General features: G+C 42.2%; 2 protein-coding genes across 6 annotated transcripts in view; one reads left to right on the top strand and one right to left on the bottom strand.

Annotated features, from left to right (window-relative positions):
• The window catches only part of DNAH17 (dynein axonemal heavy chain 17), a 280684-nt gene extending 277642 nt beyond the window's left edge, over positions 1 to 3042 (top strand). The window contains exons 78-80 of the mRNA XM_069076039.1: positions 230 to 373; positions 950 to 1175; positions 2696 to 3042. Of these exons, the coding sequence (XP_068932140.1) occupies positions 230 to 373; positions 950 to 1175; positions 2696 to 2943 (618 nt within the window). The 3' untranslated portion in view covers positions 2944 to 3042. The remainder of the gene's footprint in view (positions 1 to 229; positions 374 to 949; positions 1176 to 2695) is intronic.
• PGS1 (phosphatidylglycerophosphate synthase 1) overlaps positions 1 to 16083 on the bottom strand; it is a 108062-nt gene that overhangs the window by 60897 nt on the left and 31082 nt on the right. For 3 of the 5 annotated variants that reach the window (XR_011166084.1, XR_011166083.1, XM_069076042.1), the window contains exons 8-9: positions 12691 to 12839; positions 7293 to 7435 (exon numbers count right to left, since the gene is read on the bottom strand). Coding sequence is in view for 3 of the 5 variants with exons in the window: in XM_069076042.1 (XP_068932143.1) it covers positions 7316 to 7435; positions 12691 to 12839 (269 nt within the window). In the remaining 2 variants the exon portion in view is untranslated. Of the gene's footprint in view, positions 1 to 2100; positions 2878 to 7292; positions 7436 to 12690; positions 12840 to 16083 lie in introns of those variants that run through there. The other 2 variants (XM_069076040.1, XM_069076041.1) reach the window with 2 other exon arrangements.

Genomic DNA, 16083 nt, shown 5'->3' with positions numbered 1-16083 from the left:
TCCCTCCATTTCTAGAGCAGGAACATGTATGTATAGTATTTAGGCATTTAGCAGACTCATGATAGTCTTCATGCTAAGATCTATGTGGCAGGTGCCATAGCAAAGCAAGGACACACTTGGCTCCAAATGAAATAAAGACAGGTCAGCCACCTGCCACATTTGCAGTACAGTGATGATGAGAAATGGGGGAAATGGCTGATATCAGCCTCTCTCTACCTGGGTTCCTTAGGGGGAATTAACCATAACAACGGACATGGAAGATCTTTCCAATGCACTATTTTATGACAATGTGCCTGATTCATGGGAAGCTCGGGCCTACCCCTCCATGATGGGTCTGGGAGCCTGGTATGCTGACCTGATTCTTCGGATCAGGGTGAGTAGTATCTTCTTCTCCAGCTTCTTGGTCCAGGGTGAAAAGCCTCGAAAGGTAGGGATAAGAGTGTTCTAACTCCAAAGGCCTGCTAGGAAAGGGTTTGGGGAGGGAAACTGTTTCCCAGGAAGGGCCTGGCCCACAACCCTCAAGGCTTCCTGTAACAATGGAAGCATTTCCTCTTTAAAAAATAAAATAAACAAGTATGAAGGGAGAGCAGTTTCTGCCAATATGAATGTTGTGAGATATTTCCAATGTGATCAAGGGCAGACAGAGTGAAGTGTGTGTAGGGCTGAGTCCCTAAGCGCCTTGAGTTGGAACGTCTAACCCAATTAGACTCCAATTTAAGTAAGTCCCTTCTTGACCCTTCTCTTCCCGTTCCCTCATTTAAAATGTAGCCAAACAGTAAAACTACATCATACATAGGAAGGCAGCAGAGCTTCATTGATTGTTATTTGTAAAGCCCTCTTAGCTCTCTGGCTGGAAAGGCAAGGGAAAGCATTCTAGCATTCCCTCTGCTAAGTGAGGCCGGAGGAGAAGGTTGGTTATTCATGAGTCTCCTTTCATGTTTCCTTCCAGGAACTTGAGGCTTGGACAACAGATTTTTCCCTGCCCACGACAGTGTGGTTGGCTGGCTTCTTTAATCCCCAGTCCTTCCTCACTGCCATCATGCAATCCATGGCCAGGAAGAATGAGTGGCCTCTGGATAAGATGTGCCTTGCCGTGGAAGTGACCAAGAAAGCCAAGGATGACATGACTGCCCCTCCAAGGGAAGGCGCCTATGTGAATGGCCTCTTTATGGAAGGTAAAAAGGGTCCTAGCAACTAACAAAACTCTTAATAAGAGTTCCACTCAATTCAAACAAAGGAGACATGTAGCTCTCAAAAAAGAATTAAGTTGGGGTCTGAGAGCATTAGAAGTGATTGTTGCTTTCAGTAGATGCAATCTGATTCATGACTTAGAAGGACAAACAACGGAAACTAAACGGACAGAAACCATTCTCTTGGCTTGGATTGATTTATTTAAATTTCTGCAAGAGACCTGGTATTTCATGAGCACAGAAAGCTCCCAGGAAGCTACTTCCTCTACCAATGCACATCAACACCTTTTCTCTAAGTCCCTCGCTGAGAGTTCTAAGTGACCTGTCTAGTGCAGCACAGCCAGGATTTATTAGCTAAAAGATCTGAATCCGAGTCTTTCTGATTCAAGACTAGCTCTCTAGCCACTGTGCCATGTTGCCTCTTGCAAAATATAACCCTTTTGTAAGAATATTTTAAAACCTTTTGAAAAACCATAATGAAAAAGGTCCTTCTAGGCTCTGGAGGCCAGGAAGCTCAGAATTATGTTTCTGTGACTTCTGATTGAGATTTTAAAGGTCTTTTCCCCTGACACAAAAGGGCTGCAGGAAAGTGAACATACAAAATAACTGCCCTCCTCTTCTGAAGTCCCAAGAACTTATCCATGCATGTGGAAAACAGAGAAGCTGAAGCAAGAGAGGCTGTGTCCAAGCTTCTCTAAAAGGGCATGTGGGAAGAGGGAGGGGGTCAGGCCGGTCACTCCCTGGAGTTCACTGAGCTGAATTTCAACAATTCTATACACACCTCCCCAACCCCCCTCATCTTCTCCCTCCCACCAACTGATGAATGATTGATTCTGGGAAAATGTCAGTGTAATGCCAACAGGAGCAGAGGGAGATCCCCATTTCCCACATCGTTGAAGAAAGGCATGGATGCAACCACTTGTCAGTATTTATTTTGGAATTTCAGGCACAAAATATAAACATCATTAAATAGGATGAGTAGAAATAATGGTTTGGTTAAAAGAATATCCCTTTAATAATATATATATTTTATGTAGAATGTATATACACAAGACAGACATTAAGTATGAAGGTCTCCAATAATATTCAGCTAGAGCTATGATTTCCTGCCATAGCAAAGAGAAGGCTGAGGGATCAGGCTCTGGAAATACCAGTTTTAAATAGATGAAACTCAAGGAACTTCATTCGTCTGAAGCTTGTGTTAAGCAATTCCTGAGTGCATAGTGGGATACGCGAAGTCAGTTGTAAGGTGCATGTAATTTACCCCTATGAAACCCTATTTTTAGCAAATTCCATTTTTAGCTATTTCTGTGACAGTTCAGGCCCTTGCAAAAATTCTCTACTTTGCAGGAGCCAAGACTTATGTCCCATAAGCACTTCTCCAGGGGCAGGAAGGGGCAAAGACAAAGGCCTCTCTCCCTTTTTCCCTTTCCCTGACTTACTCCCAGCACCGGATGGGAAATAACAGCCTTTACACAGGCCCTGAGCCATGTTGTTGATTGCAGGGGCTCGCTGGGACACCCAAAGTGGAGTCATTGCAGAAGCTCGGCTGAAGGAGTTAACACCACCCATGCCCGTCATCTTCATCAAAGCCATTCCTGTAGACCGCATGGACACCAAGAACATATATGAATGTCCTGTCTACAAAACCCGGATCCGTGGGCCCACTTATGTCTGGACCTTTAACCTGAAGACCAAAGAAAAAGCAGCTAAGTGGATTCTAGCAGCTGTTGCATTGCTTTTACAGGTTTAACTTTCTCACTGGATTCTACATATGTTGCCCATGAAACCCTGTGCCAGATTAATGGCCTAACCACAATTCCAAATTAGAAACACAGCCTCACAACTTGTTTTTTTTCAAAGGTTCATGTGGGTTTTTAGTGTTTTGCTTTTTATTTTTCCGTTTAAATAATCAAGTTATTTTATAGCAAAGAACATCTGAACTAACTGGGGGAGGAGCATCGGATTAAAATATTGATACCAATTAGTCATGATTGTTTTATTTACTTGCATTTACCTTTAACTCAAGTCCTAAAAGCCACCAGAAATAGGCTACTTGGGGAAAGGGAACCAATTCCTAGCAATCAAAGGAAAATATCCCAAGAACCCACAGTATGATCTTGACTTCCTAAAAGTCCCTGGGTTTACTTCTAAACACAGCCCCTCTCTGGCCACCAGTCCCAGGGATGAGGCCGAGCATACTTACTCTGGCCACTTTACAGAGCTAAGCATGGATCACAAAACAAGCAGCAGAAGCAGGTCCCTACTATAACAATTCCTACATCTGTTTAAGTGTTGGGGAGCCCATTATTCCCATTCTTATTGTAACTAACACCATCTGGGGATGGGCTATATCTATGAAAATGGTGTTTCTAAATAACTCAAGCTTTGTGGTCCAAATGGCAAATATTTTCTTGCATTTGCCATTTTTTATGGAACTGCTAGAACATTTCCCTGCCTTGAGTATAGTAGACCTGATGTTCCAAACAGCTACCAAATTGACAAATCTAAAGTACAAGTCTAATCACCATTCCCCTTCTGAAAAAGATTCAGTGGCTCCCCACTGCCTCCAACATAAAATAAAAAACAGATCGTTGGCAGTTTAAAACCTTTCATAATCTGTCTCCATCCAGAGATTTCAAAGCCCAGTCATACACTATTCCCACATTCTTCTCCCATAAAAATGGCCCACCTACCATTTCCTTCATATAGGATGCTTCCATCTCTCACTTTCACACAGATTTTCCCAATGCATGAGAAGCTCCTGCTCCTCACCTCTGCCTCTAGAATCCTTGTCATTTTAAGGCTTGGTTCAAGTACCAGCTCCTTCAAGAGGCCCTTAACACAAGCATGTTTTTATGACTAGTCATCTGCACTAAAACTGTACTACTGAAAAGTAACATAATGTTCTGTTGGGAGCTGGGGATAATGGATTCAGACTTGAGGCCTGGATTCCAAATCCAGTTCCACCATTAATTAATCAAATTGTCTTGGGCATGTCAACTATCCTGATCTAAATTTATTCCTATTTAAAATAATGCAGATGGGGCAGCTAGGTGGTGCAGTGAATAGAGCACTGGCCCTGGAGTTAGAAGGACCTGAGTTCAAATCCGACTTCAGACACTTAACACACACACACACACACACACACAAAAGCTAGCCGTGTGATCTTGGGCAAGTCACTTAACCCCACATGCCCTACCTCCCCCCTCAAAAAAAAAATTATGCAGCTGTACTAGAACAAAAGTAACTATTTTGCACTAACATTTATTCAGTCTTGAGGAAATCACCTTAATTATTACTAAAGCACTACAGAAAAGGGAATGGTGAAATGTAACACCATATCTCACTAACAGCTAGATAAAGGTATAGTGGTAATTTTATTTAGAATCAAAAATTACTCTGTCTTCAGCTTTCTACCCAAATTGAGACACTCCCTGGCACCTGTGTTGTTCCATACTGGGGTGGGGGGGAAGGAAAAGGTCTACATGAGGCCCAGGCTATTTATAGTCAGAAGTAATGCTGTCTAGAAAAGTAGAGATCTGGCTAGGAAAAGCTAACTTTAAAAAGTAAAGAAAGGAGGTAGTATTAGATGGGAAAGGAATACCTAATGAGGAGTTTAGAGAAAATTTTCAGGTCATGAAAAGTGATCTTCAAGTAACATGTATGTTAGAGACTCTGGGGTAAATGTGAGATTAAATAAAGGTCACCTTCTACTGTGTGGAAGGCTTTAAAAGACAAATGAAGAACAGTCTTCTGAGGATGCCTAGTGTCTTGGGCTTAGAGTTCTAAGATCATCATTTTTTTCCTTTAAGTACTTTCAAAATAGTTAAAGTACTTAAAACTATCCTGTATGAATAAGTGGTAAAGGAAACTGAATTTGGAATAATTTACTAAAATGTAGGGATACAGAGACCCTTCATGTCAATCTAGACAACTTGCACAAGTGACAAGAGATTCTAGTCCCTATGCTTTGGACTTAAAAGAGTCGGAAGAATGCTAGTTAAGTATACTGTAAAAAGGTAGTGCTCTCTCTCTCTCTCTCACACACACACAAGATTGAGTTAATGAGTGCAGGGTAAGCATCAGCTCTTACTATCTGTTATTACAGAAAGGAAGAACTCTTTCTAGGAAGGGCATCCTTAGATAGTAGGGGCAGTCCTGCTGTGCCCTGCCATGACCAGATCACATCTTAGGAAGAAATTATTTAAGTAGAAGGAAACCAAGGAGGGCCTCAAATTCATGTTACATAATACTTGGTTGAAGATTCTAGAGATGTTTAACTTGGAAAACAGAACATTCAGGGTAGACAACAGTTGTCTTACAGTGTTTGCTATCTTAAAAAGGATAAGATTTGGTTCTGCCTTGGTCCCAGAAGACAGAAAGAGAAACAACTGATAGATCGCAAAGGAAAAGATTTAGGCTTGGCATAATGAAATACTTCATAACAATTAGACCCTTCCAAAAATGGAATGGACTGACTTGGAGAGTAGTGGGAAATCCTCCAGAAAAAGCTCAAAGTGGATTCAGTAGCCTCTGAAGTCCCTTTCAATTCTGAAATTCTGTAGAAGTCTCTCTGTGCTGAGAGTAGTAGTAGTAGTAATTTGTACTCCACATTCTGATGTCCAAGGAGGGGAACATGCTAGTCTTTTCTGCATTTACCTAGGCAAAGATAAGGTATAGGTGGATGTCCTACACACCATGGTGTGACCAGCTGACCAAATTATCTCCAAATGTTACAGAGGATGATTCAGCTTTGATATCAAGCACCTAAAGTAAAACCAGGATTAGAAAGGAAAACTGTTGCAACCTAAAACTGCTTTGATGACTGAGAATTTGCTTTTCTGTGACTGATTTTAGCAGTGCTCATTTCTGATTTTTCTAGTAGAAGAGGAGTTATTACTGTCACTGTCCTAGAGCAGAAGTTTTCTTGATAAGGGGTGGCACCTCCAAAGTGGTAGTTTCAATTATCAGAGAACAAAGAGAATGAAGTCGGAACATGAAGCCAGAACTGTTGATTTCTTAAACTGTAGCTGTGTCACAAGAGTGTTTACATTTGTCCCACATGATCTAAAGGAATGCTAGACCTGTTTATCTAAGGTCTCTATCCCCAACCCTCATTGCCTCTGTACATTCCTTTGGTTTCTCCAGTCTTGTTTGTCTTACAGGATAATTTAATAACTATTTTGAAGCCTACCCCTAACAAATAGTGCATGGTTGCTCTGGGGTAGTTGCTGGTTGTCAGGCTCCACCATATACCAACCAAATCTACATGGTTTTTAGGGGTGGGAGAGCAGTATGACCCTGGCCTGAAATCTATCAGAAATTCCAAAGTAAAAAAGCAAAGCCACTGGATGCTAGAATAATCAACAGCTACAGCTAGAGGGACAAAAGGACAATGGATAGTCCTCTAGAAACAGATCCTGAAAGGATTATGGTCCAAGTCAAAGATCAGATTAAGAAGAGATTTTACCCAGATAAAACCTGGAACTATTATTCTTGTCAAGTTCTGTGAATAACATCTGGGTATCAAAGACGAAGCATCCCTTACTACCAAGGGTCACTGTCCCTTTGGGTACTACTATCAGCTAATTGATCCAAATATACAGCATCTCATCTCCTTAGCTGTAAGTCAGATGAATGTCAATAAGACGTCAGCAAGAAAGCTAGCCCAGGATCTGATTCCCTTAGATGCAGATGCCTTTGTTCATGAACTATTAGCTACAGCTGGCCATGGCAACAGGCCAGGGTTGTTTTCCCAACTTGCAGAGTCAGATGAAAAGGTGAAAATTATCTTTTTACCACCTTAATGGGAACCAGTCCTTTCCCTCCAGCAGAGGAAATCTGCAGCAAGAATGCATCAAGCATTTATTAAACACTTACTATATGCTGTAAAATACTTAGCTGGAAGATGAGAATGTTCTCAAATTCATCATTTCCCTCACCCATGACAGGGAACAAGGCAGATGAAAACTACTCAAATCTACACAGTTTTGGATTCACGCAAGAGGCGTGATGAAAACTGTACTGAGCCAACTTCTGCTCCAAGTCGAATCAAAACAATGATGAGATTCAGTAGCAAAGGGCAGAAATCTCACCTACCAAATGGTCATAAGGTTCTGAACTCAGAAGAAGTTCTTAATCAATGGAGTCACCATCTTCACCCACAGCTTGACGTACCGACTTGGCTGCTCAAAGGTGGCTGATGACACCAAACCCGACCTTCGGTAAAGTTGCTCCTGTTCCTAGAGAACAAAAAAACATCATTAGTCAAATTCCACCCAGCACCAACCAGGAAGAGCAGCCTACTGGCCACAACAAAGAACTTTTCTTTAAAAAAAAAAAACTCAGGATGGTATCATAAACCAACAGCTACAAAATTCCAATCATGACCTAGAGCAGCAAACAAAAAATAGATTTTACATTTTCAAACATGATAAAAATTAACTTCAAAATATAAAAATATCCTCAGTTTGGGGGTATAAAAAGCAGGTGAGCCTTCTATTTGGCCAGTGGACTGTTAGTTTGAGCCCTTTTCAAGGTGCATGGGCTTGGTGAAGATTCCAGTATTAAGGATTCCATAAGGCCTAAGACAGTCCCTCTAGTTAGGAAGTTAGGAAGGAGAGTGACAATGATGAAGATGAGGATTGAAGATATCACACATGCCAAAGAAAAGGGTGCTGCTGGGAAAGCCAAGGAATCTGAGGAAGAGAGGGAAGATGATGAAGATGAACAATACAAAGATGAGGAAGAGCCCATGAAAGAAGCACCAAGGAAAAAGAAGAAGGAAATGGGCAAACAGAAGGTCCTAAAGCCAAGAAACAGAAACTGGACAAGTAAAGCATCTACACATTTCCATTGCTTCACTGACAACCTGAACTTCCAGCAAAACCACTTTTGAGCTAAAAACTGATATCATGGACTTCTCTGCAAAAACTGACCGTACTGTTGTGGATGCCTATATTGGTAGAAGTTGGCTAAGTGGAATCTGAATCTGCTGAAGACATGGAAAAGGCTCTGGAACTTAGTGGCTCCAAAGTGCTTGACTCTGAAATTAAGCTGGAAAAAGGAAAAGAATAAGAAAGACCAAGATGCAAGGATGCTCTTTGTCAAGAATTTGCCATATGAAGTAATTTAAAAGGAACTCAAGGAAGTGTTTGAAGAGGCTCTGATGTACACCAAGGATGAGACTGCCAAAGCAATGGCCTATGTTGAATTTAAGATGGAAGTAAATGTGGATGCCTTGGAACAGAAGCAGAAAATTGAGACTGATAGCTGGACTACACAAGGGAGAAAACCCAAGGACAAGGGAACTCTAGAGATGGGAAAAATAAATGCAGCAAGCCGGCAGACTCCAAGACCCTGGTGCTACAGCACCACAGAGGAGAGTCTGCAGGAAGTGTTTGTGAAAGAGACGTCCATAAGTGTGCCCCAGAACCACCAAGGCCAACCTAAAGAGTACAAAACTTTATTGAATTTGCCTCTGTGGAAGATGCAAAAGAAGCTCTGAATTCTTATACCTACACAGATATTGAGACATAGTCATCTGGCTGGAGCTAAAGGGACAAACGGCCACTAATGCAGCCCCAAAGATCCGGTCCTATGAAAACCTGTTTATCAAAGGCCTGTCCAAAGATTTTCAACAGAAGAAACATTGAAATATCCATTTCATGGCTCTGTGGGTTCCAGGATAGTCATCATAAGACAGGAAGACAGGGTCTTCAAAAGGGAGGATTTCAACTCAGAGGAAGATGAAAAAGCTGTGAAAGAGGCCATGAAGGATGGGGAGACTGACGGAACCAAACTAACCCTGGACTGGACCAAGCCTAGTAGCTTTGGGGGCCAAGGAGGTGGCTGAGGCAGCCCAGGGGGCTTTGGTGGCAGAAGCCAAGGAAGCTTTGGAGGCTGGGACACGTTCTGAGGAGGAGGGGAAGGCAACAACAAGCCACAAGTGACAAGGAAAGAATATGAAGTTTAAATAGCTTCTTCCCTTCTCTTTTCCCCTGCCATGTGAACAGACCCTGGAGATTTTATCTTGCCTTCTAAGGACATTCTAATGGGCAGTCTGGGTAGTCTTGGAAAAGCTTGGATGACATTTCAAGGGAGATAGTGTGGCAATTTTAACTGGATAAATACTCCATATAAACTTTTTGAAGAGATGGGTGATAATTCTGGGAAGTCACCTTTTTGTCTTTAACTTGTCTTGAGTTTATAATGTTATACCCCATGTACAAAACCATTTTTTTTTTCACAAAAATACTATTTTTCCAGTAGAGGGCAAGAAATCTCTCTTCAACATCTTTCATCCCTCTCCAGCCCGAGCCCTGTAGCTTCACTATTACCCAGCACCGCACCTAAATACTCATGAAATTGAGTGCCCAGCCATCAAGGAAGAGTTTGATAGCTGTTGTTTCTAGATCAGAAGACTCCAGCAACTTAATATGCATAGACAATTGAGAGCAACCTTAACCACAGAAAACACCCATTGAATCCTGTAAAATCTTGGGGGTTTGGATAAGGTTGAAGTTATTTTTCCCTTTCAAGATAAGAACCTGAGAGAAGCATAGAGCCTAACCTAATTTCTTCCTTTTATTAATCTACTATATATTCTTTCCGACCTTTTTCCTTGAGAATGAAAACAGTTTATTGCCCCAGGGACAATGTAATGGTTTCAGTAAACAGAGGGACTCTACTTCAGCTCTGTGTCACAAAAGGATGTAATAATCCTGCCTTCTAATTGTGCTGCTCCTAGGGTCCAAATCCCTGACTAGGGCTGATGACAGAATCCAGCTCTAGTCTCAAGGGGCTGGTTTGAAGAGCTCTCCACAGACTGGGCTCCAGCTTTATGCTTTCAAAATGAATAACCAGCCAAGATTTCAATTAAATTACCAGAAACACTTGAGTTTCCTCACAGGCTCCACAATACAGATGCAAGAGGAAGTCAGCTGATATAGGTTACAATGCCATTGAGGGGAGCAATTCTTGGGTCACAAGTGGGAGATGTGTGTTCTGAACAATACCAGGAAGTTTTCCACTTTTTAATTTATGCACAAAATGGAGGGAAGGGCCTTTGTTTCCTATATATATAAATACTTCCCTCCATCCCTTGCTCTGAGGTCAGTAACAGCTCCAGCCCTTCCCTGCATGGCAAAGAAAGACCAGTGAGGCACATTTTAGAGCTCCAGGATCCTAGAGTGGCTGGAGTTTTAGGAGCTGTATCTATGTGTATGAGAGAGAAGCTAACAGTTTATGTAGCAGCACCTTGCACATACATTCTTTAGCTTCACATGTGAAGGTGATTTATAGGTGTGGTGGTATAATGCATTCAAACTGATTGGAAATTCAAAAGTACATATAAAAAGTTCAGACTTTGAAGGGGGGAGGGGAGAAAGAGGAAAAAAAGAGATGAATTATCACCTTCCTGCAATCCTCAAATGCCCCTCATATTCAGATTTGGGAAGAAGGACAAACATCCCAACTATGTTGGCTTTGGCCACAAGCATCCCAACTTTTCCCAAGAGCCAGGATGTGGGTTCAGGACCCTGCTATGAACCCCTTATTCAAGAAATAGAGAATTCAGCATGATCAATATATACTGGCATACTGGCAACCTGGATTGTTCCCTTTCAAACCCCCCATCCCCGCCAAAACAAGTATCAGGATTATCAAAGTCCAGAGAGGCAGGGCCCAGGGAAACAAGGCAATTCTCATTTTTCCCTGTACAACAACAAAGGGGCAAACAATTTCACAATAGTAGTTCCCGAACATCTGGGAACAAAAGTCCAAAAATGAAGTCAACAGCTGAAGTTTATGAACACTGACACACAGAGCAGAAGTCATATGTATGTGACTGGCATGAGAGGAAAGGAAGCAATAAGGCAAAACCTCAAAAGAGTAACGGGAATCACTGGGGTCGTGGCATAGGCATTCTCCTCATTCATGCTCAAGGATTGATCTGGGTTCAAAGCTGACCTAAACTGTGTCTAGATCTAATCCCATAGATTCTAGGGTGCTGATTTATGCATTTAAGCAAAGGGGTCCAATGTTGTGATCACAAAGAGCCCCTCCAACTAAGATAACAGCTAGCTTCTCCACCTAGATTGGGTAAAAGGTAGAGACTATAACTACCATGTGGTCCTATTCATGCTACATCATGAGGCTATTATGAAGAAAGTACTTGTAAACTTTAAATGAATTTGTTCAGGGAGGGGTCTCCTAAAATTTTTAACTCCCATCCATATTTATGAGGAAACTGAGTTTCCCTCCTTTCGTATCTTCTAAGTCTGTAAAGCCAGACCCAACCAAATACTATAGAAGTCTGTTCTGCAAGGGAAGAGATGATCACCTGGGAACTTGAAGGAGAGGTGGCCTATACCAATTTACCATGTGACCCTAGGAAAGCTGTTAAGAAGAAGTTTCCTCCGTGGTCAAAGGGAAGCCTTGAATCCTTCCCTTTTCTGGCTGTGGGGAAAACTGATACTAAGGATAAGATTTCTCCTTCTGAAGAGAAGTATCTCAGAAAGTCCAAGTGACCATACTCTGAACGAGGACAGCCAATCTTACTGCTTCTATTTCTGTTCTTTCTGACATCACCTTAGAGGGGAAGTGAAACCAATCAGCTGACAAGGCTTAATCCAGCACAAGTCCATCACTTAATGTCATTTAAATACAGTCCCAGGCTAGTAGTAGATGAATTCTTTTCTCTTCCCAGGCTGTTTCTATCTTTTATTATGTTTCTAGATCACAAAATACAATATCACTATTTTAAGTGGCTAATGGCCTAGATACTAAAACCATGACTAATTTCCAGACTGGCATTAATCTCATGGAAAATAGCCATTTTTAAAAAGTCATTTTTACTTGCTCAGTTTCCTTTTCAGAGATTTCTATAATTACTAAAGTCTCCTTTAGTGCTGATGTTTCAAGGCAGTTTAAAGCTCTGGCTTTTTAAACTTTCTTTTCTGACTTTTCTTCTCTCTCTTTTCATGTGTTTTTTGGGCTACTCTATGCCCTTGCCCCCAATATTCCCAAGCAGCTTGCCCCTCTTCTGTAGGATACTTTCCTGAAATGACTAAACCCTGCCTGGGAGTTTCTATGAAAGAGCTGAATTCTAAACAATTTGACTCTACTCTCTTAGAATGGTTCTAAACCTAATCAAAAAAGTCTTAAACTTCCAGGCAGCTGTTTTGATCAGGGAGAATATGTATTTGACTGTGCTAGAATTGTGGCCACAGGAGAGTCAAGAAATGATTCTCAGAAAGGTTCCTCTGGGTTTGTCTATAGGGACCAACCATTCCCATAAAAGGAGGATTCACTCACTGGGGAAAACAGGCTTCTTTCCCACTCTGATCTAGGCTTCCCAGCAGGAAGCAGCCCCCAGGAAGAACCTGATATAAACTACCTCCTAGACTTTTAGTTACCATTGTAGGTCACAGTGGCACACTGGTCTCAAAGGTAAAATCAGACTCCCAGCTATATATCCCCAGTGGCCCCAACCCACCTGGTGGAGCTGTTGCTGCAAAGCTCGGTTTTCTGTCACAATGGCAATCTGGGCTTCCAGGTCCCGATGAACTGACCTGTATCCAAAATTAGGAGAGCCAATCAACGTGAGACAGGGCAGACTGCTCCCTGCCAGGTACAGCCACAGGCCTGCAGGGAAAAGGAAACGTGCAGACAGAGGAAATGAGCAAAGAATCTGCTGAAATCCTCTCAGTGTTGTTTCAACTTAAATAAAAGCATCCAACCAGTGGAGTTTTACTGGAAATGAAATGGCTATGACCGGAGGAAGTAATGCTCTTATTGTCCCTGCCAGCTCTTCCACCACCACAAACAGCCTCTGGTTAAGGTTCTATGTTACTCCTTCCTAGCTATACCTGCCATACTTGTTCAATATAGAGACATGCAGGACCAATGGGCAATACTTTGTCCTACTCCGCACTACCCAACTGCTTCCTGGCATTAGTTGCTACACTTCAGCAGCTTTGGCCCCTTTGCCCAGCCACTAATAGCATGACCAAGAGTTGTTATTTTTGATGTTTCTGTTTAAACCTTTTTTTTTTTGGAGGGCAATTGGGGTTAAGTGACTTGCCCAAGGTCACATGGCTAGTTTTTGTGTTAAGTGTCTGAGGCCTGATCTGAACCCAGGTCCTCCTGACTCCAGGGCCAGTGCTCTATTCACTGTGCCACCTAGTCACCCCTGTTTAAAACTTTTAAAGAGCACAATATCTCTATGTCCAAATTTTCTTATCTGTATACTACTGAAAACCACCTCTGCCAGCCACAGGTCTTTCCTTCCTCCGAGAATTTCAGTGCCCTCAATCTCTTTGCATTGCCTCTGACTTGGCTACCACATCCTGACCTGATTGTGCTTCTCAGTTAAAACTTAAGAGCCCCAGGTTTAGCGAGAGGCTAGCCAGTTCCTTCCTAAGAACTATAACTGAAAGGAGAAGTCTCATCATATAGCTGTTTCCTGGCAATAAAAGGCACATATGCACATGGCTATCAGAACGGGGTGGGTTCAGCAATCCATTCTACCTAACAATTCCTCCTCTAGAAGAAGGCACAAGTAAGGTTCAATTATATGTGGAACAAATCAGATCCAGCTAAGCCCTACTACCTATTCCTCCACAGAGAATTGAACTGCTACTCTCATTCTGTCAAAGACAGAGGAATATGCCAAACTAATACCCACTCCCACCCCTCTGTTCTGTCAGGACAAAATAACTACAAAGTCTTCACAAGGACCTAATAAGTCTAGAAAATACTCATTAACACTGACCTTGGCTGATGTGGAAATGTTTTACATGTATAATAGGTTTCTTGCCTTCTCAATGGGGAAGGGAAGGAGAGAAAAGATTTGAAACTGAAAAGTTAAAACAAACAAAACCAAAAAGAAAACATATAACGCTGGTCTTGGGGGACTTGGGACCTCTTTGAGTAGGTAAGGCCACCTCTATTTGGGTTCAGAAAACTCAAAAAGGTTTTCTGCCCCATCTAAGGAAACTGCTTTTTTTTTTTAAACTACAGCTCACTACAATACAGTCACAGAATAAGAAGTGTGAAGTATGGGCATCCCTCAGTAGTAATGCGCATTTTCTTCTCTCTCCAACCCTGGAAAATTACTAATCCTGAGTTACACTGTAAAGAAATTTCTATTCACTAAAAACTTCTGGTCTCAGCTTTTCTAACACTATGACCAGATGCCAGACTTCTGCTCCTCACAGTGTCCCTCCTGCCCAAAGCACCCACTGGCAGCCCCCATCTAGGCCACTTATCCACGATCTAACCAGTCTCTCCCTTACCAAAATAAAGCAAGTGCCCCAAAGTCTTCAGGCTTCCAGGGAAGTCTGGAAACCCTAATTCCTTGTTCAAACTGGCCTAGCAAGAAGGTTGCACCCAGAGACTGTACATTTACTGTGAAGATCACAGAAGAGTTGACTATTTTGTCCTGTACTGCTAGGACCCAACACACAGGCTGTGAGCACACAGAATCATGTGTCCTAATGGTCAGAAACAAACTAAAGATGATACTGTTGTCTCTCTTCTCTTCTTCCTCTCAGCCCCTTGACATAACAGACAGGACTAGACCTCTGTTCCCATCATTCAATTACATACCATCACCTACCTAGCAGGCATATCCTAGCAACACAAGTCAACATTGGTGCAATCTAACTGGGTCCATTCCCTTTCTTCTATTGGGTTCACTTTGCACAGACCCCTGCCATGCTGACACTCCCTACGTTGTCAATCTATCCTGTGACAGTCCAAAACCTTTACCCAACTCACAGTTGTACATGGTCATCACATATGAAACAACAGTATATAACACGAGATCCTAAAACAGAAGCCCATTTCCTAATTCTAATTCAGAACAGGAATACTTCTGAGAACATGTCAGTCTGCTGCCTGTTCCTGTAACACACTCCTCCTCTCCCTACTATGTGCCACATCAAAGCCAGTCATTTGCCTGGGTCAGTTCATCTGTTGCCATCTCAAGTGAAAAGGCCTGCCCAGGGCCAACCACAGAATCGTTCTGACTCCATTTCAGCTCCTCTACTCCACCCCCAACCTGTGGCTGAGGGGAAGAAGAGAGACAAAAGTATCATCTTTAATGTCTCTGATCATTAGGACACAAATGTTTCTGTGTGCTCACAGCCTGTGATGGGTCCTAGCAGTAAAGGCCAGAAGAGTCTTAAGTTCTGTGCCCTTCACAGGAAATGTACAGTCTCTGGGTGCTACCTTCCTGCTAGGTCAATCTGAACAAATGCTTCTTCTCCAAAAGGATAAAACTATAGTTGGGAAAAAAGAGATTATAGGAGCCTAGATCTGTATCACTGTTACAAGTCAAGGTAGAAGTTTCAGCCCTACTACCATGTTTCCCCGATAATAAGACCTATCCGAAAATAAGCCCTCCCCTTACTGTGCAAGATTCCTCTAAAATAAGCCCTCCCCCGAAAATAAGCCCTATTGAGATTGCTACTGTAGTGAAGGTGATCCCCTGCGCTACACGCTACATTACGGTACCCTCTGTATGCACCGTCCCCCCCCCCAGGTGAAACGCACGCCACGCTCCAAGCTGCATCCAATCAGAGCTGCAGCAGTGAGCGCGTCGTCCTGTTCTTCCCCAGTGATTTGCTTATTGAATAAAGGTACATTTTTTTGTTCACATTTACCTGTTTATTAAAATTGCTGTCAATGTTCATTAAAATAAGCCCTCCCCTGAAAATAAGCCCTCTGGTGTTTTTCTGTCCAAAAAAATTAATAAGACAGTGTCTTATTATCGGGGAAACATGGTAGCATTGGTAATACTGATCCTCCTGATTTGAAGATCATTGTTTTTTGTTTTTAAGTTCACACTGTCATATTGCTTGATCTGCCAGATATACCCATTCTC

This window comes from Petaurus breviceps, unplaced genomic scaffold, assembly GCF_028583685.1.
Source record: "Petaurus breviceps papuanus isolate PSGF00001 unplaced genomic scaffold, PetGlider_PUasm1.0 90925, whole genome shotgun sequence".
In the NCBI taxonomy this organism is placed as follows: domain Eukaryota; kingdom Metazoa; phylum Chordata; class Mammalia; order Diprotodontia; family Petauridae; genus Petaurus; species Petaurus breviceps.
Note: the sequence above shows the minus strand (reverse complement) of the source record. Positions and strands in the feature narration are given on the sequence as shown.